General features: G+C 43.2%; 1 protein-coding gene across 7 annotated transcripts in view; it reads left to right on the top strand.

Moving 5' to 3' along the window:
* Positions 1–26432, top strand: part of Rgs6 (regulator of G protein signaling 6) — a 564321-nt gene that overhangs the window by 388391 nt on the left and 149498 nt on the right. For 6 of the 7 annotated variants that reach the window (XM_052739378.1, XM_052739381.1, XM_052739380.1 and 3 more), the window contains exon 3: positions 1225–1324. The exons of the other annotated variant lie outside the window; for it this stretch is intronic. In XM_052739378.1, coding sequence (XP_052595338.1) covers positions 1225–1324 — 100 coding nt within the window. The remainder of the gene's footprint in view (positions 1–1224; positions 1325–26432) is intronic. 7 annotated transcript variants of the gene reach the window in all.

Here is a 26432-nt window from a genome sequence, read left to right as displayed (position 1 = left end):
TGATCTTATAGTGTGTCCTAACTTTGTATCTAACAACATATCTGTTGCTACCAAATCAGTTATTAGACTCATGTCTTTGAGACGATCAGTTACCCCTGCAATGTAATAATAATATGTCAAACTAGAGGAAATTAAGTAATAGCTTAAGTTTTTGTCTTTTTGTTTGTTTGTTTCTTTGTTTTGGTTTTTCAAGACAGGGTTTCTCTGTGTAGTTTTGGTGCCTGTCCTGGAACTCGCTCTGTAGACCAGGCTGGCCTCAGACTCACAGAGATCCACCTGCCTCTGCCTCCCGAGTGCTGGAATTAAAGGCGTGCGCCATCACTGCCCGGCTAAGTTTCTGTCTTTAAAATCATGTGACAAGGTCTTACTCAGAGGATCCATCCCAACAGTTCAAAGATATTTCTATTGGTTACAGAACCAAACTATGTCGATCCTACTTGTTAGCCCCTCCCCTCCTCTGCTTGTTCCACCTCCCCAAACAAAAAGGTCCACATCCTTGTTACAAACGTTCCTAGATCCTATTCTGAACATTGCTGCCCAGGAAGTTACATTTGTGAACTCACACCTACAAATGTGTGTCCTCCTTAGTCCATCTCTTCCCTGTTCTGTTTCCACGAAGACAGCTGCCCACTGTGGTCTTCCTCCCAAAGGCCCTGCTCGAACCCAACGATTGGGTTATGTTAACATTTTAGGGTGAACCTTAGGAAATGGCCATTATGGAGGAATCAACTATGGCAGTTTGCTATGATGAAAACTTACTTTGTATAGGAGGAGAAATCTTATCTTTGCTGATGGGAGTGCAAAATGGTGCAGCTGCTCTGAGAAAGACGTGGCAGTTTCTTAGAGAGGCCAACATCACTTACCCATCCTAGGTATTTACCCATGAGCCGTGAAAACACATCTTCACAAAAATTAATATGCAAAAGTTTGTAGTGGCTTTATTCACAACATACACATTGGTGTTCATGTTAGAGCCTATCGCCAACCCCAATGCAATTCTCCCTTCTTCCCTTGGTGCACTAAGGGGTTGTTCCTATGGAACATGCTCTGACCTACTCACACCTAGCAAACACTGATACTGTTTTCTGACCGCTGCGTGGGGGTTTTCACTAATTCCTCTTGTTAGCCCTCAGGTTATACACACTGGGATTATTTAACAAAGGCTTGCATTAGTATTACTGTGCAAGAAAAAAACTAACACCTCTTTTCTTCAACCTCTTTCAGATCGAGGACATCATTACCAAGATGCAAGATGACAAGACAGGGGGTGTGCCCATCAGAACAGTTAAGAGCTTTCTCTCCAAAATCCCCAGTGTCGTCACAGGTAACCCATCCTTACAAGGTGTCAGTGACAACCAGACTATTAGAGTTGTGTGGTCTAGATGCTGATGTGGAGGTGTCTAGTGGTGAGTCAAACCTCTGTGAGGAGCTTGACTCAAAGCCCATCCTACTCTTGTTTTTTATCGAAACTGTGCTCTTTGTCCATCATTAAGAACCACCCTAGTGTGATGAGCCTTTCAAGTGTGTGTAGCTGCTGCCTCTGGGAGTACATGAGCTGACAGATTAGCAGTGTGGCCTGGGGCTATAAGCAGGTCTCATTTTGTTTGGGGTTGTTTGTTTGCTTGTTTCTTTTGGGATGTGATCTTACTATGTAACTCAGGCTGGCCTTGAACTTACAGTCTTCCTGCCTCAACCTCCCAGTACTGGGAGAACAGGTATATACCACCATGCCTAGCTACATTTAAGCATACCTACAGGAAAGGTTTTTGTTTTAAGAAATTCTCATGTTCAAATTCTATAAAATGCTTTTACTAAGCTTTTTATTTACTGTGCTCAAACTCCTTTTTAAAAGGAATTTTAAAATATTGCTCTGCATTCTGTTGCTGTTTTGTGGTTCAATACAGCCAAGCTTATTTCTTTAAAAATTAATATTTTTTTAAAAAAAATTTTAACTGTGTGTGTGTGTGCATGCACGCACATATACACACTTGGGTGGAGGTCTCCTTAGACCCCAAAGGAACCCGTCAAGTCCCCTGCATGTGGTTGTGAGCCTCCCAGTGTGGATGCTGAGAATTAAACTCAGGTCCTCCACAAAAGCAACTGTGAGTTGTCTTTCCAACCCCCTTTTAAATTTTTTTTTTTTGGTTTTTCGAGACAGGGTTTCTCTGTGTAGCTTTGCGCCTCTCCTGGAACTCACTTGGTAGCCCAGGCTGGCCTCGAACTCACAGAGATCCGCCTGGCTCTGCCTCCCGAGTGCTGGGATTAAAGGCGTGCGCCACCACCGCCCGGCTCCTTTTAAATTTTTTTTTTTTTAAAGATTTATTTATTTATTTATTATGTATACAATGTTCTGCCTGCATGTATGCCTGCAGTCCAGAAGAGGGCACCAGATCTCATTATAGATGGCTGTGAGCCACCATGTGGTTGCTGGGAATTGAACACAGAACCTTTGGAAGAGCAGCCAGTGCTCTTAACCTCTGAGCCATCTCTCCAGCCCCTCCTTTTAAATTTTTTGATTGTGAAATTATTAGACTCATGGCTATAGTTCCAAAAATAATCACAAAGTAATCACAGAGCACCTTGCCTTGTAAATAGCACCAATCTCTTAGAGTCTCCTTATTAAGTACTAATAAATGAATTCCTCTCCCTGTTCACTCTCTATTTTGATTGAACAAGTCATTTTTCTTCATAATTTTCTTACAGAGATGTGTATTCCTTGCTTTCCATCAAAGAAGTAAATGAATCCAAGCAAAAGTTTTGGTGTTTCTTTCATTTCCAAAATTTGGCTATTTGCTTTCCAAAATTCAGGAGCCATCAGGACTCAGTATCTGTCAAATGCCATAATGGCTAAAAACACTGGTGGTGCCAGGACTGGTATGACATGGTGGAGCTGGAACTTTTTCTTGTTGCTGATGGGAGTGCAAAATGGTGCAGCTGCCCTGAGAAAGATGTGGCAGTTTCTTAGAGAGGCCAGCATCACTTACCCATCCGAGCTATTTACCCACGAGCTGTGAAAACACATCTTCACAAAAATTCATATGCAAGGGTTTGTAGTGGCTTTATTCACAATCTCCACAGCCTAGAAACAATCCAAATGCCATTTATCGGGCAAATAGATGGACAAAGTCAAAGTCTTGTCTATGCAAATGCGACAGTAGAATAGAGTGAACCAGTACCACACACAGTATCCTGGACTTGTCTCAGCCTTGTTTTCCTTGAGTGAAAAAAGGCCAGACCCCAAAGATTGCAACGTTTTATCCCATGTACATTCACAAAATGGGAAGAAATTAACAGTTGCCAGGTTCTTAGGGATGGTTTTATAAGGTGATAGAAATACTACCCCGACTATGGGACCAGTAATATGAATCTGCGTGGGTCAAACTTCATAAGCAGTATGCATGCGCAAAGAGTCGCTATAGCTCCTTGTTAACTAAAAAGGCAAGTAAACCCTCAATAACTATGAGTACCTCAACTCATTGCCCATAAAGTCACCATTTGAACTCAAATACCACCAAAGCCCAGCTGCCATGATGAAATATCATAGACAAAATGGCATATAAGCCACAGAAATTTATTTTGTCTGTTGTTTTTCTTACCTTTGTTGAAGATTTAGACATCAAATTTATGCAAGTCTCCTAAGACAAACTATGGTATGCATCTTTCTGTTGATACTGAATTGTTCTCTGAAAACTAATTGCTTCCTATCTAGCCAAGTGTATAGTTTTAATTACTTTTTATAGATAAAAGTTCCATTTTGTTATTTACCCAATTTGCTTGCCCACTTGTTCATTTCATTTTTAGTTGGGTATCCACTAAGTTTTAGTTTGATTTTCTGTTGCTGTGATAAACACCATGACCAAAAAGCAACTTGGAAAGGGGAGGGTTTACTTGGCTTAAACTTCCATGTTGCAGTTCATCACTGAGGGAAGCCAGGACAGGAACTGAAGCAGGAACCTGGAGGCAGGAGCTGAAGCAGAAGCCTTGGAAGAACCCGTTTACAGGCTTGCTCTCCATGGCTTGCATAGCTTGCTTTTTAATGCAACACAGGCTCACCTGCCCAGGGTTGTACCACACACAATGGGCTAAGCCCTCCCTCTGCAATAGTCAATCAAGGAAGTACCCCCTAGAGACCAGTCTGATGGAGGCATTTTCTCAGTTGAGGTGTTTTCTTGACTGTTGATTGAGTCAAGCTGACAACAATCAACCAGCCCGGGCATATTAAGTATACTTTGAACTTAACAATACGTTCAACTTACAATGAATAGTGTACTTACTTATTTTATCAAATAAGTATATATTTATAAATATATAAATCAAAGAACATCTGTTGTTTTTACATCAAAACTGAAATACTTTAGAGATAAAAATGCCATCCTGGGAATATTGATTTAAAAAAATTAGAAAGGAATTAGGGTAGGAATAGGAAAGGAGGCATATGCATGAACAAGGCAGGTAATAAAAATAAATAAAGCTTTCTAGAATTCACTACTGACATCAAATGGATCCATAGCATTGACTGACTTTCACAATCATATGTGAATAGATGCTTGGTCCTTCAGATAAGGCCTGCTATAAGCAGGCTTATGGTCCATTTGTTTACAGTCTTGCTAATACATCCTTTCCTAGAAGCTGGAAGTATTTTGTGACCTTCTATCTTACAAATTACATTTATCTGGTAAATTCCTTCAGGACCCATTCAGACTTTGCACCAGAAACACCTATTTGGATTAAATGTGTAGAAACTAAAGCCCCCTTCCACCATGGTATCCTCTTGATTCTCATCTGGGTCTTCAAATGCATCATCTGCTTCATTGGATACATCATTATTAAGTATTTACTACAAGAAAATAAATGCATGTAACAAAAATAAAGATATATTGTATCATTCTAACCTACATTAGGTAAAGGAGGTCCTTTAGCCCGGTATATAGACTTGAGGAAGTTGTAAGTTTGGGGAAGCAGATCCAGGAATAGTGTTGGCCGGCGTAAATTTAAGGTGGGAAAAGGCATCAGGTGGTCCTTTCAAGGACACAGTTTGAAATAAAGGGTTGAAGATCTAGAGACATTTTCTAGAAAAAATATAGATGGAGGAGTCATGATGTCCAAGGACTCGACAGGACACTACAGCTTCCATGTGTTCACCTATAAGGCACCCCCTACCTAGTCAGGGGATAGCCTGCTCACCCACACCTCCTGTGATTTGGGGGTTGAAGCTTCCCTATTGACATACCAAGGAAATTGTTTTCATTCCTCCCATTAGGAATGCCTGGGTAAACTCCTAGATATTCCTTGGGTAAAGACGACAAAGAAATGCCTGGTGCTCCATCTGTGTCTAGATAGGTAGGGGCTGAGAAGGCCCCAAAGGATGTGTGCTGAAATAAGAGATAGATATATTTGGGAAGAGAAGATAAAAGGCAAACCATTCAAACACTGGCCCATTTTTTAACAGTGAGGAATGAGGAGCTACAAGGGTGAGACTTAGCGAATAAATGTTCCCATGGGGAAATAGACGGAAAATTGGATAGGGAAGAACAACGTCAAGGATAAAGCAGAGCTCAACATTAGATCATCACTGAGGCTCATCCATAGGAAGCATAGAGCCATGCCAAACCAGTTCCCCACCCAGAGGTGTGGATTCTGAGCACGGTGTCCACAGAAAGGTCACTTCATGGTCATCCTAACGCTCTCCTTTCTGGACAGCAGATGAGCCTCCTAAGACCTCCTTTCCTGAGTAGTAACTGGGTCACAAAGATAATTAAAGCAAGTGGCGAGACTCCTGGGTTCCCAGTTTCCAACCCCATCTCCTCCCGACCTGACGGGTGGGAGACAGACAGATCCTGGCCAGAATGCCTGCCAACTCCATGAAAGCAGCCATATCACACAGCTTTGCCCAGCTGTCACTGACAACCATTCCAAGATAATTCTCTGTCCCCCGAATGTCCTGAAGAATTTCCCAGGAACTTTGGAGATGAATTTCCTCCAGGCTACCCTCAGAAGCCCAACTCCTAGCATATAGGAGCCCTAAGAGACATCTAACCTCACTTGTTTTTACAGACAGGAAATCTGAGTCCCAATGACATGATGCAATTCGAGTTTGGGCAGGACCCAAACTGGAAGGCGGATTCCTTACCACCATGGCAAATCATCCCCATCGCCTTGTGAACTGTAGAGTCTTGAGGTGCAACACTCCCTTAAAGGTGTCTGATGCGTTTCCTTGAACAGGAGAATCCCTGGTGTGGCTTCTTAAAAAACCAGTCCCAGGGCACCCTCTTGGGCACAGACTCAGAAATCTCCGTTTTCAGCATCTTCCCAGGTTGTCTCTACAGCTTCTCTACATTTGGAAGCCATAGAAGCCCTGCCAAGTTCTCCCAGCTTCTGCTTTAATAACCTTTAGTGATGAATGTTCTCATCTCTCATCCAATCTTTGGATAACTTTGACCTTTGAAAACGTCTTCCTTATAATGAATTGAACATCCCTTGCCTCTCTGCTGCTACAAGTCATTCACCTCAGTTCTATCTCCCTCTCCTAATCAAAGAGGAATAGATTCCATTAAAACCACACTCACCTGGTTCTCCTTTAGAATGTCTTTTTATTGTACAAAAAAAAATTTGCAGAAAATACTTCAGGTATATGCATGTATTTTTTTTTAACTTATCTCAACATGATTTTCCCATGTGCGGTTCTATCTCTTTCACAGACCACAAGTTCATTTCTCTAGGCTTGATGTGGATGTGAACACTTTACAGTATTTCCATTGCACCTATTGGCAGTGTGGTTTAGGAGAGAGTTTAAGGCTGCAAGCTGCCTGTGTGACCTTAGCTGACCTCTTTGGGCCTCATCTGGATACTCATCTGTTTAAGTGTTGTCTGAGGTCCTTCTCAGGCTCACCTTCCGTGACTCCACAGACCAATATGGACTGAAGCAAGGACTGAGCATCTTCCTACCAAGTCTAGGAAAGATGATGTTTAAGTCCGTCTTGGTTATGCTCTGACTGCCCTGACCAATGTGACTTTACTGCTGCATCTTTTCTTTTCATGTATTCATTTTTTACTTTCTGCTTAAAAGGTTCATTTTAGGAACAACATCCTCAAATATGTCAAGTTGTAATTGTAAAAGGAAAAAAAGCAAAGCTCTGATGTTCTTGCCCTTTGTGTCATTAAAATCTTGCTCTAAATGTCACATTAATTCATCTCTCCACAATTTTCCTTGCTTTATTTTTTTCTTCTGTGAGAAGAAATGCTAATTTGAATGAAGGACAGTTCATTTATTAAAAGTAAAAATACATCACATAATCTAATTGTATTCTAAAGTTTATTCTTAAACATTTCTACCCCAAAAATGTTTGAGTGAGATAAAATTTGAGATGAAAATGAAATCTAGACATGTTGTCATTGACTCCAAGACAATGAGCCTGTTTTAAAGAAAGGACCGAGACACTTGAATGAGCACTGCGCCTTGTCCCTGAATGATGGATGAATGAGCAACAATGGCTGCCTGCTTCCTTGAACTAGCTGCCTTCTCTAGACACTATAAGAGCTGGGGGAGTTGAAGGGAGGAAGAAATAACAAAATTATTTTTATATAAAAGGTGGTGTGCAACCCTTAACCTATTTCTCTGTTCCTGAGACATCATTTTCTTAATGCAAGAGTATCTGTCACTCAATATCTTCTACAGAATTATGCCCTATATATTCCTCAGATATATGTCCTTGGAGTGCTGTTTTTCCTGAGAATTCATAATAAACAGAAATACATATTGAGCTTGTCACAGATAGTGTCTGTTGACTATTAAAACTGCCTAAAACCTTCCTATCTATACACTAACATGTGTAAGTGAACTGCTGAGTTGGACGGTGAGTTTGGGAGTGAGAAAAAGGCCTTCTTCAGAATCGCTGTCTGTTTTCTGTTGCTAAACTGGATAGCTGAGATTGGATAAGTTGTAAAGAAAAAAAAAAGGTTATTCTGGATCATGGATGGATGGAGGCTGGAAGTCCAGGTGCATAGTGCCGGCATCTGAGCAGCTTCTGGAGAGGGTCTCCTATTGCTCCAGGTCATGAGGGGAAAGTGGAAAAGTAAGTAGATATATCAGGAAGAGATTAAAAGGAGTCAAACTCACACCCTAAATAACCCATTCCATGGGGAGGCATGAACCTGTCCCTGCAGATTCTCCCTCATGACCCAAGCCCCACCTCACAACACCACTGCAGCAAGGGGGCAAGTTTCTGCAGCAGGACTTTGGGTTGGAGAACAACAAACAACCCAAAACACATATTTAAACCTCAGCAATTACTGTAATTGCTTTTCTAAACATCACTTCCAGGATCCACTAAACAAAGCGAGGAGAGTTCCAGCGGGAACACTGGTAACGATCATAGGTACAGGAAGGGGATGTTGACCCTTTTTCCTGGCTGGATTCTAATTGAGCTATTGGACCCTTAGCCTTTCCTTCACTCTGCTGCCAAAATAGATAGATAGATAGATAGATAGATAGATAGATAGATAGATAGATAGATAGATAGATGGATGGATGGATGGATGGATGGATGGATGGATGGATAGATAGATGGATAGATATGGAAAGTTCATGGAACATCTGTCAGGCACATCTGGAGTTTGTGGGTTTGCTTCTTGAAGCCAAAACTTATGGAGTCTACTTACCAGTGAGTCAGGGTAACATGATGTGAGAGGAGAAACGTGGAACATTGAAAACCAGGATCCCTGTGACCCTTGGAGGTACCAGAAAGAATCTCCATGGAGACTAGAGGAGAAGAGACAGAGTGAAGTGGGGCTGGTGGGAGAGAAAGAAATTAAAGTGTAAACAGGACTAGTTACAAAGAGAAAGCTAAGTATTTGGCCCATGGTGCCATTAAACAGTAGGAAAGGAGATTTGGTTTTTTAATTTTAAAAAAAAAAAGTGTTTATGAAAATAATTAGGAAAAAGGAAAAGCACTTCACGGTGGGGTCTGAGTTCATACTGTTGAAGCCAGATCCACACTGTCTAGTGACAACAGGGGACTTGGACTTCTCTGTTTAGTCAGAGAGTCATCTAGATGTCACAGTAACACTGCCTGGTGCAGCTCTTTGAACTGGTTACAATGACAAGGACATCTTTAGAGGCCATGAGCTGGGAAGCAAGAATCCAGGAAGGTGAACTGCCGCAGGAGTAGCCTTTTCTCAGAAAACATCTGGCAGGGGGGGGGGGGGTGCCTGAAGCCTTTGTGAGAGGGAGACAGGAAGTGCCTGGGAGACAGAGGGGAAGCTGTGTTGGCTTCAGCTAGGAACAGAATGGGAAGGGGAAGAGTAGGAACCTTTCCCTGGATTATTCCAAATCCTGAATTCTGGTTTCCTCTTGCTAGTTTATCTCACTAAACATCTTGTGGCCCCCAACTCCGAGTAAACCATTTCAAAACTCCTTGGTATAACCTTAGGTACCCGGTGGAAGCAAGTACATCTCATTCTGGAGGAGGAGGAAGACATGTCTTTGTTTTGTTGTTGTTGTTGTTTGGTTGGTTGTTTGGTTTGGTTATTTTGTTTGTTTTTGAGAGAGAGTGCACATGTGCCATGTATGTGTGTTGGTTAGAGGACAACTTTCAGGAGTCGATTCTCTCTCCATGTTGTTGAGGCAGGGTCTTTCCCATTTTCTGCTGCTGTCTGTGTGGAGCATTCTAGCCTCGCTGGCCCCGTGTGAGCTCCCAGGCGATGCTCCTGTCTTTTCCTGCCATCATGCAGTAGGAGTGCTGAGAACGCAGATGTGTGCCACTGCACCAGGAGCTTTCCAAGGGCTCAAAGGTTGAAGCTTGGGTGTCAAGATGCATAGCTAATACCTTACCTACTGATTCATCTCTCTGGTCCCTAGAGGAAGACACTTTAAGTACAGATTTTGAAAGTTTCCATAAGAATAAAAAAAAAATCTTGGAAACATGAAAATAAAGCCAACATGAGTAAAGGTTAGGAATTATGTTAGAATTTAAGCTTGCATATTAAATTGGAATTATATTTAGATTACAGAAGAATGATTAGATCATGTCACAGGAAATTACTATCCTTAGAGGTCAAAACTGATTTTAAAAACATCTATAATTGTATGTATTTATCTAATTCTCAGAAAGATATAAGAGGTTGTTGGGAGTCTTTTGAAAGATAAAAGCTGGAATAGTCCCCCATCCACATACTAGCCAAGGCTGACCCTGTTTAGCTTCTGAGACCAGACCAAGCACATTCAGGTTGGTGTGACCATAGATAAAGATGAAATATTCTCCAAAAGAACTAGAAACGTGATATTTTGAGTCAAATGGAATATCTGTAAATGAAGAGTATAGTATTTGAAATTACGAAATGGACAGAAATAACCACCCCATAGCTAAAAAGTGATATTTTGACATAACTAAAAGAGAATTGGCAAACTCTGAGACAGAGCAGATGAATGTGCTTAGAATGTGACCTGCAAAGACAGAAACAAAGAACATGGAGAGGCTAAAGGCTGTGGGGGGGGGGGGGGGAGTGATCTATCGTAACAACTAATCAGATTTTCCTGCAAAGGAAATAATAGAGCAAATTGGAAGGGCCGTTCTTCTCCATTGTCTCTTTTTCCTTTCTCGAGTTAACTGACAAATCCAAACAAGATGAAATGGAAAGAAATCCGTATCGAGCTAGAGTAAGGGCAACTTGTAGAACACGGAATACCGAAAGATCTTCAACACAGCTAGAGAGAAAAGACAGATTGCCTACATTTAAAAAAAAAATCACACAGGTGATTTCTGTGTAAAAATGGAAGCTAAGTCATATTGCAGAGGAAGAAACCCTTCAAAGTGCTCAGAGAAAGCAACTCAGACTGCTATATGTAACGAAACTGTCTTTTAACAAAAACAAAATGATTATGCAAGAAACAAAAACAGTTTACTATTAACCTTTCTTTACCAATGTGGTTTCTACAGAAGTATTTCGGAAATACTGGAAAGTAAAGGCATACAAATTGAGAGGAGCTGATAGTCAAGCATACCCCAACTTAGTAGTTCTAGGCTGGCTCTGGCCAGGATGATGGCCAATGCCCATCTATATATGTCTTTTTAAATTAAAATTAGTCAAATATTAAAATCCAGATTTTAATAATTTTCAGACTTGAAAAACATTAAGAATTTCTATTCATCATAAAACACTTTTTTTAAAAAAGTCAAAAAGAAGTCACAAACTTGGAGAAGACATTTGTAACATGGTGTGACAAAAAATTAGGGTCAGGAATACATGAAAAACTACTATACACTGAGAAAATGCAGCACCACAGGAAAATAAATGAGCAAAATCACAAGAAGAAGAAATGTAAATGGCCATTAACATGTACCAACTAGTTCAGTGGCATCAATAGTCTCAGAAATGCAAACTGAACCAATGGAAGAACACTATTTCAACTTGCCAAATTGGAAAAACTCAAAGTCTTTGGCTGTGCCAAGTCTACACAAGTGTATGAAGGAAATGCTGATCTGGGGTTGATGGGAGTGTGAATTGACAGCCCTCATTGGACAACACTGTGGTAAGGGTGTCTGTTCACGCTGAACTCGTACATATTCTTGAGTGGGTGTCTTCACTCCTAGGGATATGTTATGGCCCAGGGAAGCCTTTGAGCAAGTGCTCAGTGACAGTGGGTTAACCCACTGTTCGTGTCGGCAACATCTGGAGTGGTCTGGGCATGGCTGTTGACTGTGGGCCGAAAAGGGTAACACATAGTCAAAAAGTACAACTGTACACAGCTGTGAAGGTCAATCCCTATACTCTTTAGCAGGGACACAACTCAAAACACAATAGGGGGTGATAAGAAAGATACAAACATGCCACAACCTCATTTGTCTGAAATTCAAAAGTAGACAAAATTAAGCATCATGTTACTTAAGGATTCTTATGCATTTGGTTAAGAAGTAGAAATGAAGCTTGGATGGAAGGGCTAGCTCTTGTGGGAGAAGTGAAACAATGAATACTAAGAGGCAGAGGCACCCAGATCTCAAAGGTATTCAGACTGTTTATTTTTGTGGGTGATCCAAGCATGGTGGTCATTTTATTATAATTTTAAACTGTATCTGTACCTACACATTTTGTATACATTTATGATGTACTTTACAATGAAATAGGCTTTCAGGAGTCTATGGCTGAGTAACTACAGACTTGTAAAAGTTGTATATGCATGGCTGCATGTCCACAGGTGTGGCTGACTATACACAGGTGTGGCTGACTATACACAGGTGTGGCTGACTTTACACAGGTGTGGCTGATTGTACACAGGTGTGACTGACTGTCCACATGTGTGGCTGACTGTACCCAGGTGTGGCTAACTGCACACAGGTGTGGCTGACTGTCCACAGGTGTGGCTGGCTATACACAGGTGTGGCTGGCTGAATGTCCACAGGTGTGGCTGACTGAGTGTCCACAGGTGTGGCTGGCTGTCCACAGGTGTAGCTGACTGACTGTCCACAGGTGTGGCTGACTGTCCACAGGTGTGGCTGACTGACTGTCCACAGGTGTGGCTGCATGTCCACAGGTGTGACTGGCTGTACACAGGTTTGGCTGACTGACTGTCCACAGGTGTGGCTGACTATACACAGGTGTGACTGCATGTCCACAGGTGTGGCTGCATGTCCACAGGTGTGACTGCATGTCCACAGGTGTGGCTGACTGTCCACAGGTGTGGCTGGCTGTCCACAGGTGTGGCTGACTGTCCACAGGTGTGGCTGACTGTCCACAGGTGTGGCTGGCTGTCCACAGGTGTGGCTGACTGTCCACAGATGTGGCTGACTGTCCACAGGTGTGGCTGGCTGTACACAGGTGTGGCTGGCTGTCCACAGGTGTGGCTGGCTATCCACAGGTGTGGCTGGCTGTACACAGGTGTGACTGACTGTCCACAGGTGTGGCTGGCTATCCACAGGTGTGGCTGGATGTCCACAGGTATGGCTGCATGTCCACAGGTGTGGCTGGCTGTCCACAGGTGTGGCTGACTGACTGTCCACAGGTGTGGCTGACTGTCCACAGGTGTGGCTGGCTGTCCACAGGTGTGGCTGGCTATACACAGGTGTGACTACATATAAACAGATGAAGAAAGGCTGGCATTAAAGAAATGTAAAAGAAGCCTGTACCGCCGGGCGGTGGTGGCGCACGCCTTTAATCCCAGCACTCGGGAGGCAGAGCCAGGCGGATCTCTGTGAGTTCGAGGCCAGCCTGGGCTACCAAGTGAGTCCCAGGAAAGGCGCAAAGCTACACAGAGAAACCCTGTCTCGAAAAACCAAAAAAAAAAAAAAGAAGCCTGTACCACGAGGTAGATCTAAACATATTCACTCTCGAAAGATGAATTTTTCACTTTGCCATGATTTGAAGTCTGTCTTGACTCATAAAATTAACTTTGATGTTTTTTGTAGACAAAGAAACATTGAAAAAGATTCAAATTTCTGTATTTTTAAATGGGCTATATTAGTTCTTGTACTTTATGTTGTGTTGTTTTGTTGCTTTGGGGGTTGTTGTTGTTTTTAGATTTTTTTGAGTCAGGGTCTCATGTAGCCCAGGTTGGCCTTGAATGATCTATATAGCCAAAGATGGCCTTAAACTCCCGCCTCAAGCTTCCAGTCCTGATAGTATAGGGATGCATTGTGTATTAGGGTTCTCTGAAGGAAAAGAACATAGAATGAATATATATATATATGGGGGCTTTATTAGAATGACTTACAGACTGTGTCCAGCTAGTCCAATAATGGCTGTCTACCAATGGAAGGTCCAAGAATCCAGTAGTTGTTCAGTCCACTAGGCTGGATGCTCAGGTGGTACTCAGTATGTGCTGGAGTCACAAAGAAGTAGGTAGGCTCCGATGCCAGTGAAGGGATGGACTTGCTAGCGAGAGTGAGATCAAGGGCAAGCAGGCAGAAGAACAGGCAGACAGTGGTTGCCACGATCTAATTTTGGAATATTTCAATCATCTCAAGAGGAAATATCCCTTATGTCTGCAGTAATTCTGTATTTCCACTCCAGCCACAGGCAAACCTCACTCTCTTTCTGTCTCTTTAGATCTGCTTTCCTTAGATTTTTACACAAATAAAATTGGAAGGTATGAGAAAAAAAAAGAGTAAGCAGACCGAGAGAGCTTCCTTCTTCCATGTTCTTTGTATACAGTACCAGCAGAATGTGTGGCCCGTATTAAAGGTGGATCTTCTCACCTCAAAGACCCTGATTAGAAGTGGATCTTCCCCACTTCAAACAATTTAATGAAGGAAAAATTCCTCATGGTGTTCCCAGTCATTTGGGTTTTAGTTAATTCCAGATGTAATCAGCTTGACAACCAAGAATAGTCATCTCACATTAGCATGCCTGGCTGGGCACTGTGTGTTTCCCCCACATGCTACACTTCTGGAGACATACCTGTAACATGACCGATCTGATTGTTCTGTAGTCATTAACCACTTATCACTAGCCATCACTCCATTTATTAACAGTCATAAACAGACAGTGCAGAATATTAGTCCAGTCCCAAGCAAGACGGAAGAAAAAGACAGAGACCATCATCAGTACCAAGTTCGCTCACCTAGTGTTCCTACTTTCTCAAGGATTGATCCTCTGAGGGCACACAAAGTCAGAGCTGTGGTGAGCCGGGGGCTACACCACACATGCAGGCATTGAAAGGAAAGGGAAGGGTAATCTTTTTTAGTTGTTGTTGTTGTTGTTGTTTTTCAAGACAGGGTTTCTCTGTGTAGTTTTGGTGCCTGTCCTGGAACTCACTCTGTAGTCCAGGCTGGCCTTGAACTCACAAAGATCCACCTGGCTCTGCCTCCTGAGTGCTGGGATTAAAGGTGTGTGTCACCACCGCCCATCAGGAGGGGTAATCTTTAGAGAATTAAAAATACTGATAACAGAATTGCATAAAAGCGCACCAACTTTAGGTTGTCGCCACGTGATTCTAAACAATGGTGGCGTTCAAATATTCTTCCCTCCAAAGTTATTTTGGCCTAAGAGTTCTACTTACTAAGACTATATCTTACTTAGATAGCCAAAAGTTCAGCGGGCAACTCCCAGCATCCTCAGTCATGTGTCTCATGCCAGTTTGGGATTGGACACAGTCCTGTCCCAGCTTTAAGCGATAAGTTAAACCCTGAGTGCTGTGTTGTAAAGATGAAGAAACAGGGTGGGTGATAGGGTCAGGACATCCCTCCAGCAGGGTTGGTTCTAAACGCCTGTCGGAGATAACTCCCCTCTCCTTGTCCTTGGTTTTAGGTTTGGCTTTGATCATCAATGTAATATGGGACAAGTGTGATGGCAGTTCATTTGATGAGCTGACCTTTCTTTCTCTAGCAAAACAGCCAAAGCCTATTCTGAACTGGATGCGTTTGAGCCGTGAATGGGCATGGAGGTCTATGTGATCTCAAGCAAGAAGGGTAGGCACGTGGGCCTCTGCACGTGGGCCAGCCTTATTTCTGCCTGGTGGTGTCACCCAGGTCACTGCTGTGTCATCTATATGTGAGCACTTGCTGTCTGCCTTGGCCACTTCACTGACCCTCCTGGTGCCTCAGTTCCCTCATCTCTACATCAGAGCCATTAGTCAGAATAGGACTCACTTGACATGGTTGTTTGGAAGATTAAATAAGTTCATGTGGTGCTCAGTATGATGACTGTCACTTTCACGGGCTCGAGAATGACCTAGGAGGCCAGCTGGGGGCATGCCTGTGAGAGATTGCCTAGATTAGGTAAAGAGAAATAGATCGGGAGACTCACTTGACTGTGGGCAGTGATCTTGGACTGATATAAAGGAGAAAGCAAGGCAGCACCGGCCTTCCCTCCTCCCTGCTCCTCACCGTGGATGCTGTGTGACCAGCTGATCCAAAATCAACCCTTCATCCCTTAACTTTCTTTTGCCGGGATGTTTTATCATAACAACAGGAAAGCTGATGAATACATGCACTGGGATTTGTATGTTACGTTGTGTGCTCACTATGTGTTTTTTAACATAAAGTATTCACCTTACCCTTCTTTCCTGTGAGAAATTCTGCTGGTTGTCTCAGGCCATCTGCTCAACTCATTAATTCTGTCCCTACACCACACTGGGAATATGGCTGTGGGGCTGGGAAGCAGAGATGAGTGACTTAGCTAGCTCCCTGTACGTTCCTCTGAAGGAAGGCAATAATCATCTCCTTTCTCGATGTCCAAGCCTTTGTTCTGTAGACGGTGTGGCAGGTCCCCTCGGGGTGCCTTCTCCATCAGCTTCCTTTTCCTTCTTTCTTTTGTCACGATGCTCACCTCACTGCTGTGCCAGGAGCCCTCAGAGACTAAAGTCCTTCTGAGACTCAAAGGTCATGAGCTGCTTTCTAGTCTTTTGCTGTTAATGGTCACTCCTCCAAGGTGTAAGTACAGGGCGCCCTGGCTGCTCCCACAAGTGAGGGCTGGAGTCACGCTGGTTGTAGAAGGTGGGGTGTGGTAGGGGTGGGGTGAGAATCACCTACAATTCATCAAAATCAGAAGATAAAGTTGTGTCTCCCATGACCCAAGTCCTGGGTCCCAGCACATAGTCTGGGGACATTTGTAAACTGATTGTCATGAATAGTAACATACTGAGTGGTATAATTGTTCACTTCTCAAGAGCCAATAATTATGCTTGGCTATTTGTTTCTTCAGTCATTTAGACACAAAATGTTTATCAAGACTTAGGGGGAAAACCACAAACAAACCATTCAGATAGCTCATATTCCAGTGGGATGCTTTTTCTACATTAATGAAGGTAAAGGCTATCTCATATGGGTAAAAAAAAAAAGTTAGAGCTGTGTTAATTAATGAGTTTGTTGAATTAATTTTCATACATTCTTTGAATTCCATTGCATGTCCCAAAATTAACCATAAAAGTCAAGCCAGTATTTAAAGCTGGAGCCCAAGGATAGCACACATTTGTGTAGTGTAAGACTCAGTCATAGCTCACTGTGGAGTGTAGGAAACTGGAAAAGTCTTTAAGAAAACAAATTAGTCCTTAAAATTGAAGAATACTAAATAAAACAGAAGGGTAGAAAGAGTCATAGTTCTCAGGGGGAGCAGCTTTTCACATGAGCCACAGTGGTGTCTACTTGCTGGCCAGTCTACTGGCGAGAAGGCAGGGTGTAAGGCCATGAAGTTTCACCATAAATATTGTCTTGAGAGAATGTAATGCAATGCTGTCACACACCTAAGAAACGGTACCGTCAGATCTAGAATGTTTGTGTGGAAAAAAAAAACATATTTAGAGGGAAAAATGGGAAGGGGATGAGGAATGAGGGAGGCTGGGATAAGTAGGAGTTCCCTGAATGCAGCATCTACACTGGCTTCCCAAAAGTCATCGTGCTTGTCTAAGCAAGACAGCTCAACACGATGGCTGCAGGAATGGGAAAGCCCCATAAGACTAGGGGCTCAAGGTCCTCTGTGATCTCATCGAGTGATTCACGTGACAATAAGGAATATGGATTTCCACAAGTTGGTCACCTGTGGGAGCCCACAGAGGTTTCCTAGTGAGATCTTACTCAGGGTCAGAGAATCTGAGCTTGCTTTACCCAGCAGGGCTGCATAAAAAGATGATTTGGCCACGGGAGTGGTTATCAGGTATTTGGAAGGGTCTACACTTGGCTCTACAGTGTGCTTTGATCTTGCTAGGAGGAGGTCTTTTGCCTCTCCCCTTGGCATATTATAAAAAGCCCTTTTGAATAAACCTCTGGGCTGTTGGGTATTGATCCAGGCCCTCCCGAAGCTATCCTGTGTCTCTCTTTGTCTTTCTCCTCATCGTTGAGGTCTATCTTTCAATCTGATATTTTCTCATTCCTCTCTTCTCCACCCAAGAACCTGTGATAAGCTGGGAGCAGGTCGGAGCTCCGAAAGACTCCCACAGCTATCTGAGCTACCCAAGGTCTCAAAGCTATCTCCTAGTGAGGCTGGAGCTCAAGTCAAGAATTTGGCTCTCATTCCAAGACTACAGTGTAGCAACCTGGCCCTTTAAGATCACTGGTTGCTCCTTTCTGGGGCTACAGACAAGCATCTATCATTGAGAGTTTGGATGGAGCTTCATTCTCCAGGATTGTGTCCAGGGTTTAGGAAGCTGGGCTCCTAAGCTTGAAGCAGAGGCTGACCTTGAACCATACCTTAGCAAACGCAAACGCATGGGTCGTCAACTAAAATCAGCTAAAACGATTTGCTTAGGTAAACTGCCCTTGGAAGGGAACGTTGCCATAACTCACAAAAGTGTTCATTGTTTTTCTCTTCCACAGATCCTCACTAATTTATTCTGAAGACGCTGCTACATTTCCAAATTTTACTCTAATTTTCAAGAAATCCAAACTTTGAGAAAAAAAATTTGAACATTGTTTTGTGATTGCTTCAGTAGTTAAGAATAACAGCTGTCATGTTTGAGAAGTCATTAGCAGTAATTGGCCAAGGCAAAGGGGAGTTGGTCTTGCTCTCAGAAGGCATCCAATATACATGAGCTAATAGTTTCTGACATACTTTGATGAAGAAAGGTATTAAGCCAACTGGGTGTGGTCAGGAGTGGCCTCATCCACAGTGGCTGGTGAGCCTCCCCGCATTAGGGGGCCAGATATTAACTCTCCGTCTCTCCAACCTCCAGCCCTGCTGTTCCCTGTTCCTTCTCCACCATGGCCTCCATCTGTCTAGCATCTTTATTCACTTATTGAACTAATATTTCTTTTTGGTCTGTTTGTTTTTGGTTTTGTTTTTTTCGAGACAGGGTTTCTCTGTGTAGCTTTGAAGCCTGTCCTGGAACTCACTCTGTAGACCAGGCTGGCCTCGAACTCACAGAGATCCACCTGCCTCTGCTTCCCAAATGCTGGGATTAAAGACGTGCGACACTACCGCCCGGCTAATATTTATGCCAAGAAGAAAAGCTAACGGCCCAGGTATAGGGAAAACACAGTCAAGAACAGCCAGCCTTCTCTAAACACCAGACGCTTAGGATCCAATGGGAGAAAAATATCAGGGAATAAATCACCCACATAGTGAACATATGCGTGACCAGGGATCAGAGGAGCTGTGCTGGGGACAGGAAAGCAGAGTAGCTGCAACCCCAACTTCTGCCACCACCCAGTAAGTGAGCAGCAGATAAGAAACCGTGTGTGTGAACTGCAGGGCTGCAGCCTCCCTTCTGCTCTCTGAGCCCCACACACCAATGCATCCCATGGTCCACCCACGGGGAAAGACTCAGGAAAGGCACTCTGGAGAAGGTGGTTTAGCTTAGCCTTAGTTGACACTTCATGACCTCCTAAAGAGCCTAGATGCTGTGTGGAGAACAGGCACGTAAACCTTGCACCTTCCACTCTAGCAACCCCTGTGCATTATGAGAGACACCTTCTCCACTCTCTCTCCTGTGGTCTCAGGGAAACATTTAGAATTTCCAGATGAGCTGCCAATAGGCAAAGGTTGAGACCTGACAAATTAGGAGTGCACTGGCAGCAGTGCAGACCTTCACCACCACAAGAGGCCATGGAGGTCAGAGACTCCTACTGGCCAAACCAAAAAGTGAATGATGAGCCTCAAAGATCATGTTGCCTTACAGACTGTGGAAACACTACATCTCACCTGCTCATTCCCCTCCTACCTAAGAGTTCTAAGCTACTATCCCACATAGGAAGATCTGGCACACTGTGGCTTCCACTTCCCCTCGGAGTATTGGGAAGCCATAATTGAGCCCACAGAGAGAGATTCTGAGATATAAAATGGAATTTGGGAATAATCAAGGTTGTGAGGGATCAAATAGTTCAGTGGCCCTTAACCTTGGCTGCAGGTCAGAAACACATGCAGAATTTCATAGCATGTCCAATGTCTAAATTCCCAGGGGCTTTGGGGTGTGGCTTAGCATCACTAAGAGATAAATGCCACTCTAATGTGCATTCAGGGTCTAGAATTGCTGATCTATTCTCTAATTCTCTGGTTTTCAAGGACGCTCTAAGTCATAGAGAAATTGGGTGTGCTGGCCAGCAGTGCTTTCTAGGACTCCTCTCTCAGGTCCCCATGTTCATAGTGAGAGAAAGGAAAGGAAAACAGATAAAGTAGGAAATGTATTGTTTAGCGGAATGTTTCAGAATGATTCTGTCCATCATGGAAGAGCCTTAACAGTCAATAATCCATCCCCTAAGACTGGGCCATCTTAGCAGCAATACAGTCACATGATCAGTCAAAGTAGACTGGCTCTGAGAGCTTTTGTGACAGCGTGTGACAGCGTGCTTTAAGAGGAGAGGTGAGGGCTGATTAGATGGCTCGGACAAGGGTTCCAGCCACCAAAGCTGACAATCTGAGCTGGATCCGGGGGCCTACTTGGTGGAAGGAAAGAACCAACTTCTACAAGTTGTCCTCTGACCTACACACACACACACACACACACACACACACACACACACCTACACAGCACACACACACACACCCCTACACAGCACACACACACACACACACACACACACAATATTAAAATGTAATTAATTTTTTAAAATATGAGTGATTATAAAAACCTTTGTAAATAATCAAAGTAGTGTTCAACCGACAAGTCTGTTCTTATAACTACTATAAATTTTTTATTTTAAAAAATAGAATCAAATTATTGGAAATTTTTTATCTGTAGTTAATAAAATAATGTACCAGGACCTATTTTTGCTATCTCTTCCCTTAAAATTTCCATTAAAAATGTAGTCTTTTTACTAAGGTCTTCATTTTTTACATTTCAAAATGCTCATTTTAAACTAACAATTTAAGAATTTTAAACTAACAATCATTTAATTTTGCCAGTGGTTCTAGTTTATAGCATATCAATCGACATCTTGTTGTGAAAATAACACTCCATCTCCCGGTTCCCAGTTTTTCAGCACACTCTCCTTTACACACCCAGGCAGCGGTTTTTAGGGTCTGTGTTGTGCAGGGCCCATTCAAGGCTGACCGGGCCTGTAGCCATACGATGCAGACAGACAAGATGACGTGGCCCCCCGTGATGGTGTTTACAGGTTGGAAGAGTGCCAGGAGGAGTTTGGGTAAGAGACTATTTGGGTAATTCTTCTCACTAACCATAAGTCTCGTAATTGCTCGATATTATTTCTGTGTTTGAATTCTTTCCATGCATATAGAAAAGGGGAAGTCTGGCAGGCGAGCGGTAACCAAACTCACTCTTATGAAATGGTTCGATGCTATAAATTCATCTCCTGCGTTGACAATCAGCCCACCCTTCCTGAGCCTCCTTACTTCGTTACTCCCCTGGCAGCGTTCTCCTCTCTAGAGGAAGCGGCACTCTCTCCTTTCCAGAGCCACAGGGAAGGCTCCTGTCACCCTGCTTCCTGGCTGCCTCTGCGGAACAGGCGGGAATGGAGAGACAGCTCCAGGTTCAGCCTCTCCCTGCTGCTTCTGTGCAGAATTTCCCAGGATGGCTGGCTTTGGAAGCCCGTGGTGTTATGTCTCCTTCTTTGTTTTGTTGTGAATGAGGAAAGTTTTGACTAGCTTCATTGTTCTGATGCCATCATCATCCATTTTATCAATCAAGACTATTAAGCTGAGAGGATGGAGGATGTAAAGATTAGTCTTTTATCTTTAACCAATTCTGATTTTTAATGTATTTATTGTAATTAGTGTGTGTGTGTGTGTGTGTGTGTGTGTGTGTGTGTGTGTGTGTGCACATCATGCGGAGTGCGTGCCATGCTGTGCAAGTGGAGGTCAGAAGAGTCAATGCTCTCCTTCCACCTTTTAACATGGGTTCCAGGGATTGAACTCGGGTCAGCAGGCTTACACAGCAATCACCTTTACCCTCTGGGCCATCTTGCCACACCCCATACCCCAGACTCTAATTCTTTAAAATACCGTTATGAACACAATTCTCTGATGTGAAAGCAAACCATGATGCATTTCCTGGAGAGGTATAGACACAGGCATCATTAAACTTTCTTTGCTTAGCTGGGTGTGGTCCTGGAATCCTAGGACTTGAGAAACTGAAGCAGAAAGATTAAGTTTGAGGTCAGCTTGGGTTGTACAGCAAGGCCATCTTTAAAAAAAAAATCTTTTGCTTCATGTCATATCAGTTCAGTAGAGGGTAGTTTCTATTCACTCTCATCAGCATCCCCAACCCTGGCTTGTACTACTGAAATATTTCAAAGCAGGTGGGAAAATCTCTGTGGATGGGTGAGGTCAGTAGTTCACAAACCTCATTTCTGCAACACAGCTTCTGCTGTGAGGATGCTTGATACTTGGGAGAAGTTGGCCAAGGGAGAGGGCGTAGAATGCAAAGAGTTAGTCTAAGTGACTATTCAGGTCTCTTCCAGATGAATGACAGTGGCCGTTCCAAGTATTTTTAAAGAGGAAGAAAAGGAAACATTATCAAAATACATTAGAAAACTACAAAGCAAGCTTTCAGCCCAGCTGAAGATTTAAAAGGCTGCATATCATAGAGCAAGGAGGATGAGGGAAAATAAACAGTAGCATCCAAAGCAGGCCAAGAGGCAGTCTGGAGTCTCGGGAAGCATCCTGTGGTCAGTCACCACCAGAACTAACAATTCAGTTTGGAGTGGCAAGGAGAATGACGGACCCGTGAAGGTCTCGGAGGAAAGAGATGACTCCCTGAAGATATTTGAGGATGTTTTAATTAACATACTATTTTAAAAGGTGTGGGTAGCAGGTAGACGAACTAACCAGAGATGGGCAAGCTGGAACCCAGTAAGAATAATTTGGGGAGAAGGAACACACAACAAAAACAATGGCAGTCCCCCATGGTTTCAGACACAAAAGGAGCTGACTCACTGTCATTCTGTCCTATGTCTCCTGGCTCTGCTTCTCCTTGGCTGAATCAGAAGCCAGCAGGGAAGAGATCCAGTGGTCCAGCCCATCCAAAACAGCCTCACAGGAGCCAGACCAGGATGGAAGAAGATGGTGATTCTGTAGGAAAACATAGAAGATATCTCTCACAAATGGACCAAAAGGGAACAAGAGCTATGATTATAATAATAGTTGACATAAAGAAACATGGATTTGGTAAAGACTTCACATTTGTCTTTCCAGTCAACATAATTATCTAACTGGAAAGAAAAGAGTTAAACATTAAAGGCTAAAGTCCAAATGGCCAGAATAGTTAACCAACCTTAAGCTTTACACCAGATTGTCTGTGGGTCTATGAATTTTATCTAAGGTATGTATGGGATGGGGGGATGTTCAGTTTCCAAGAGGAATCTAAGCAGCATATCATTGAACCCATAGTAAAGCTCCCAAGATTAGAAGGATTCTAACCATCCTGCTACCTTAGGTTCAAGACATTGGATGTGCCTCTCAAAGCCTGATGGGTAATGAAGCTGCAGGCTGCACAGTAGGCTTAGGTGTGACCTGGCTGAAGTTGCATGTGAATCTCATCAGTGACCCCTAGATGGCACGAGTTGAGAGAACCACTTCTCTTTGAAGGTTTTGTGAATAGCTTGAATTATTTCCCATTCGGTAGCCTGCTGCTTGGTCCAGATGATGGCATCCTTTGCCATACAGAAGCTTTTCATTTCCGTGATGTTGCACGAATCTTAAAAGGTCTTATTAATTAAAATCAAACCCAGAGCCAGGTATTGGGGTTAAAGCTGGAAGATCAGAGAAGCAGAACAAGCCAGCCACCTTACCTCGCCAATTCCTCAGCTGATTCTGGTTCCTCAGACTGGATGCCTCTCAGCTGAACTGTGCTGCTCAAAAGCCTAAAAGCTTAACCAGACTCTAGTTCCTGTTTTTCACACCTTATATACCTTTCTGCTTTCTGCCATCACTTCCTGGGATTAAAGGCAGGAGTCACCATGCCTGGCTGTTTCCAGTGTGGCTTTGAACTCAACAGAGATCCAGATGGATCTCTGCCTTCAGAATGCTAGGATTAAAGGTGTGTGTGCCATCATTTTCTGGCCTCTGTACCTAGTAGCTGTTCTGTTCTCTGACCCCAGATAAGTTTTTTAGGGTGCATAATATTTTGGGGAACACAATATCACCACACCATGAGGCCTTCATTAGTCAATTGTTGTTCTTAGTGTCGGTGCTATTGATGCTTCATTCAGAAAGCCTGTTCCTGTGCCAATGAGTTCAAGACAATTCTCTACTTCCTCTTCTGTCAGATTCAGTATACCTGACCTTATGCTGAGGTCTTTGATCCTTTGGAGTTAAGTTTTGTGCAGGGTGGTAAGTGTGGATCTGTTTGCATTTTTCTACATGCAGCCATCCAGTTTGACCAGCACCATTTGTTAAAGGTGTTTTCTTTCTTTCTTTCTTTTTTTAATCAAAAATCAGGTGTCCATAGGTGTGTGGACTTACTTTGGGGTCTTCTATTCCATTGATCAAATTGTAATTTATTTTTTGGGCTAATGCCATGCTGCCTTTTTTTGTTATAGCTCTGTCGCACAATTTGAGATTGGGGATGGTGACACCTCCAGCAGTTCTTTTATTGTCCAGGATCATTTTAGCTATCCCGGTTATTTATTTGTTTGTTTTTACTCCCATATAAAACTGAAAATAATCCTTTTCAAGCTCTGGAAAGAATTGTGTCAGAATTTTGATGGGGAATGCATTGGATCTATAGATTGCTTTTGGTAGGATGACCGTTATTACTATATTAATCCTACTGATCCATGAGCATGGACGATCTTCCCATTTTCTTCAAAAGCCCATAGGGGTGAAGGCTGTGTGTAGGCACCAGCTCAACTGCTCTGTGTTCAATGAGATGCTCAGTTGTTGTCTTCAGTAGCAAGGGCCCCCATCAGTGTGTGGGGAGCAACCAACAGCCCTGGCAATAGCCTGCCTGGGGTTTCCATGGGACACATTTGGCCAACAACTCAATTCAATATAACTCACTCCCCATACTGAAAGTTGCATTTGGTAACAAGAGATGTCTGGTTGGGCCTCTGACTCCCATGCTATTTTGTGATTTCATTTAGATCAACTTCATATATTTTTCTACTTTAGGAAGTTTCTACTATATTAGGTTTCCAAATGGCCCTGAGTTTTAGCTGTCCCTCCCCATAATCCTTCCCTCACACAGTGCCTTCACTTACACAGTGGAATATTACTCAGCCATTTTAAAAAATGAAATCATAGTCGGGCGGTGGTGGCACATGCCTTTAATCCCAGCACTCGGGAGGCAGAGCCAGGCAGATCTCTGTGAGTTCGAGGCCAGCCGGGGTACCAAGTGAGTTCCAGGAAAGGCGCAAAGCTATACAGAGAAACCCTGTCTCGAAAAACCAAAAAAAAAAAAAAAAATGAAGTCATGAAATGGATGGTCCTAGGGAAAAAAAATCATTCTGAGTGAGGTAACCCAGACCTGGAAACACAAATATGGTATGTATTCACTTATATGTGGATATTAGCTATGAAGTCATTGATAAGCAAGCTACCATCTGTATGACCACAGAGGTTAGGTATATGGTAAGAGTCTAGGGGAAGGGAGGGAGTCTCCCTCAGAAGGGAAAATGGACTAGACAGTTATGGATGGACAAGAGGTGGGACTGGAACCTAACCACCATTTTAGAGCGTTTACTGTTTCCACTTATTACAAAGGGGACAATGGTGGTTTGGCGTAAATCAAAACACATGCTGCACCACAAGTAGCCTGAGATAGCTCAACTCTGCCACATCTTTTGATTGCATCTCTCTCTCTCTCTCTCTCTCTCTCTCTCTCTCTCTCTCTCTCTCTCTCATGTAATCTTGTGTTCATTATTATCTCAGGAGTAGCAGACTTTAACACATGTACACACACATACACACACACACACACACACACACACACACACACACACACACACACACAGAGAGAGAGAGAGAGAGAGAGAGAGAGTATGAGAGAGAGAGAGAGAGAGAGAGAGAGAGAGAGAGAGAGAGAGAGAGAGAGAAAGAAATTAGCCTCTGTGTGCCACTTAGTTTCAACCATTCTGCGATGTATGCATAAAAACATGAACACCCAGTGGTGAAATTCTCAGGACCTATCACTGTCGGCAAGTGGTACATGACTGTGGGTGCATTTAGAAGGCATTAGGAACAGCCATACCACGAACCATCTAAGGGAGCAAAGCTCTGCACCACCACCAGCCAATAAACGGCCCAAAAGCACAAGTCAGCTCTCTGAACACATGTGTAACAATGGCTAGAACTAGCTATGAGGATTTCAGGGGGAGGGGACTGAAGGAAAATGTTTGATGATGTTTCTCTGATGTGCTCTGGAGAGACAGACCCAGATGTCCCTTCTCTCTTGGACTTCAGAGTCCAGCTTCTGTGAATCACCCTTCAGGGTCACCCCTGTGGCCAGCCTCTCTGCTGCCAGCCATGATAAGCTAATCATGGTTGGTTTGACTGAAGAGGCCATGCAAGCAGCTTCTACATTCCTCAGGACTCGCTGTATGATCCCCACAGGACAGACAAGACAAGGAGGCGGACAAACAGAATCTGGGCTGACAGCAAATTAGAGGAAACATTAT

Source organism: Peromyscus californicus, unplaced genomic scaffold (assembly GCF_007827085.1).
Source record: "Peromyscus californicus insignis strain IS unplaced genomic scaffold, ASM782708v3 Scaffold_15__1_contigs__length_86483966, whole genome shotgun sequence".
Taxonomy (NCBI): domain Eukaryota; kingdom Metazoa; phylum Chordata; class Mammalia; order Rodentia; family Cricetidae; genus Peromyscus; species Peromyscus californicus.
Note: the sequence above shows the minus strand (reverse complement) of the source record. Positions and strands in the feature narration are given on the sequence as shown.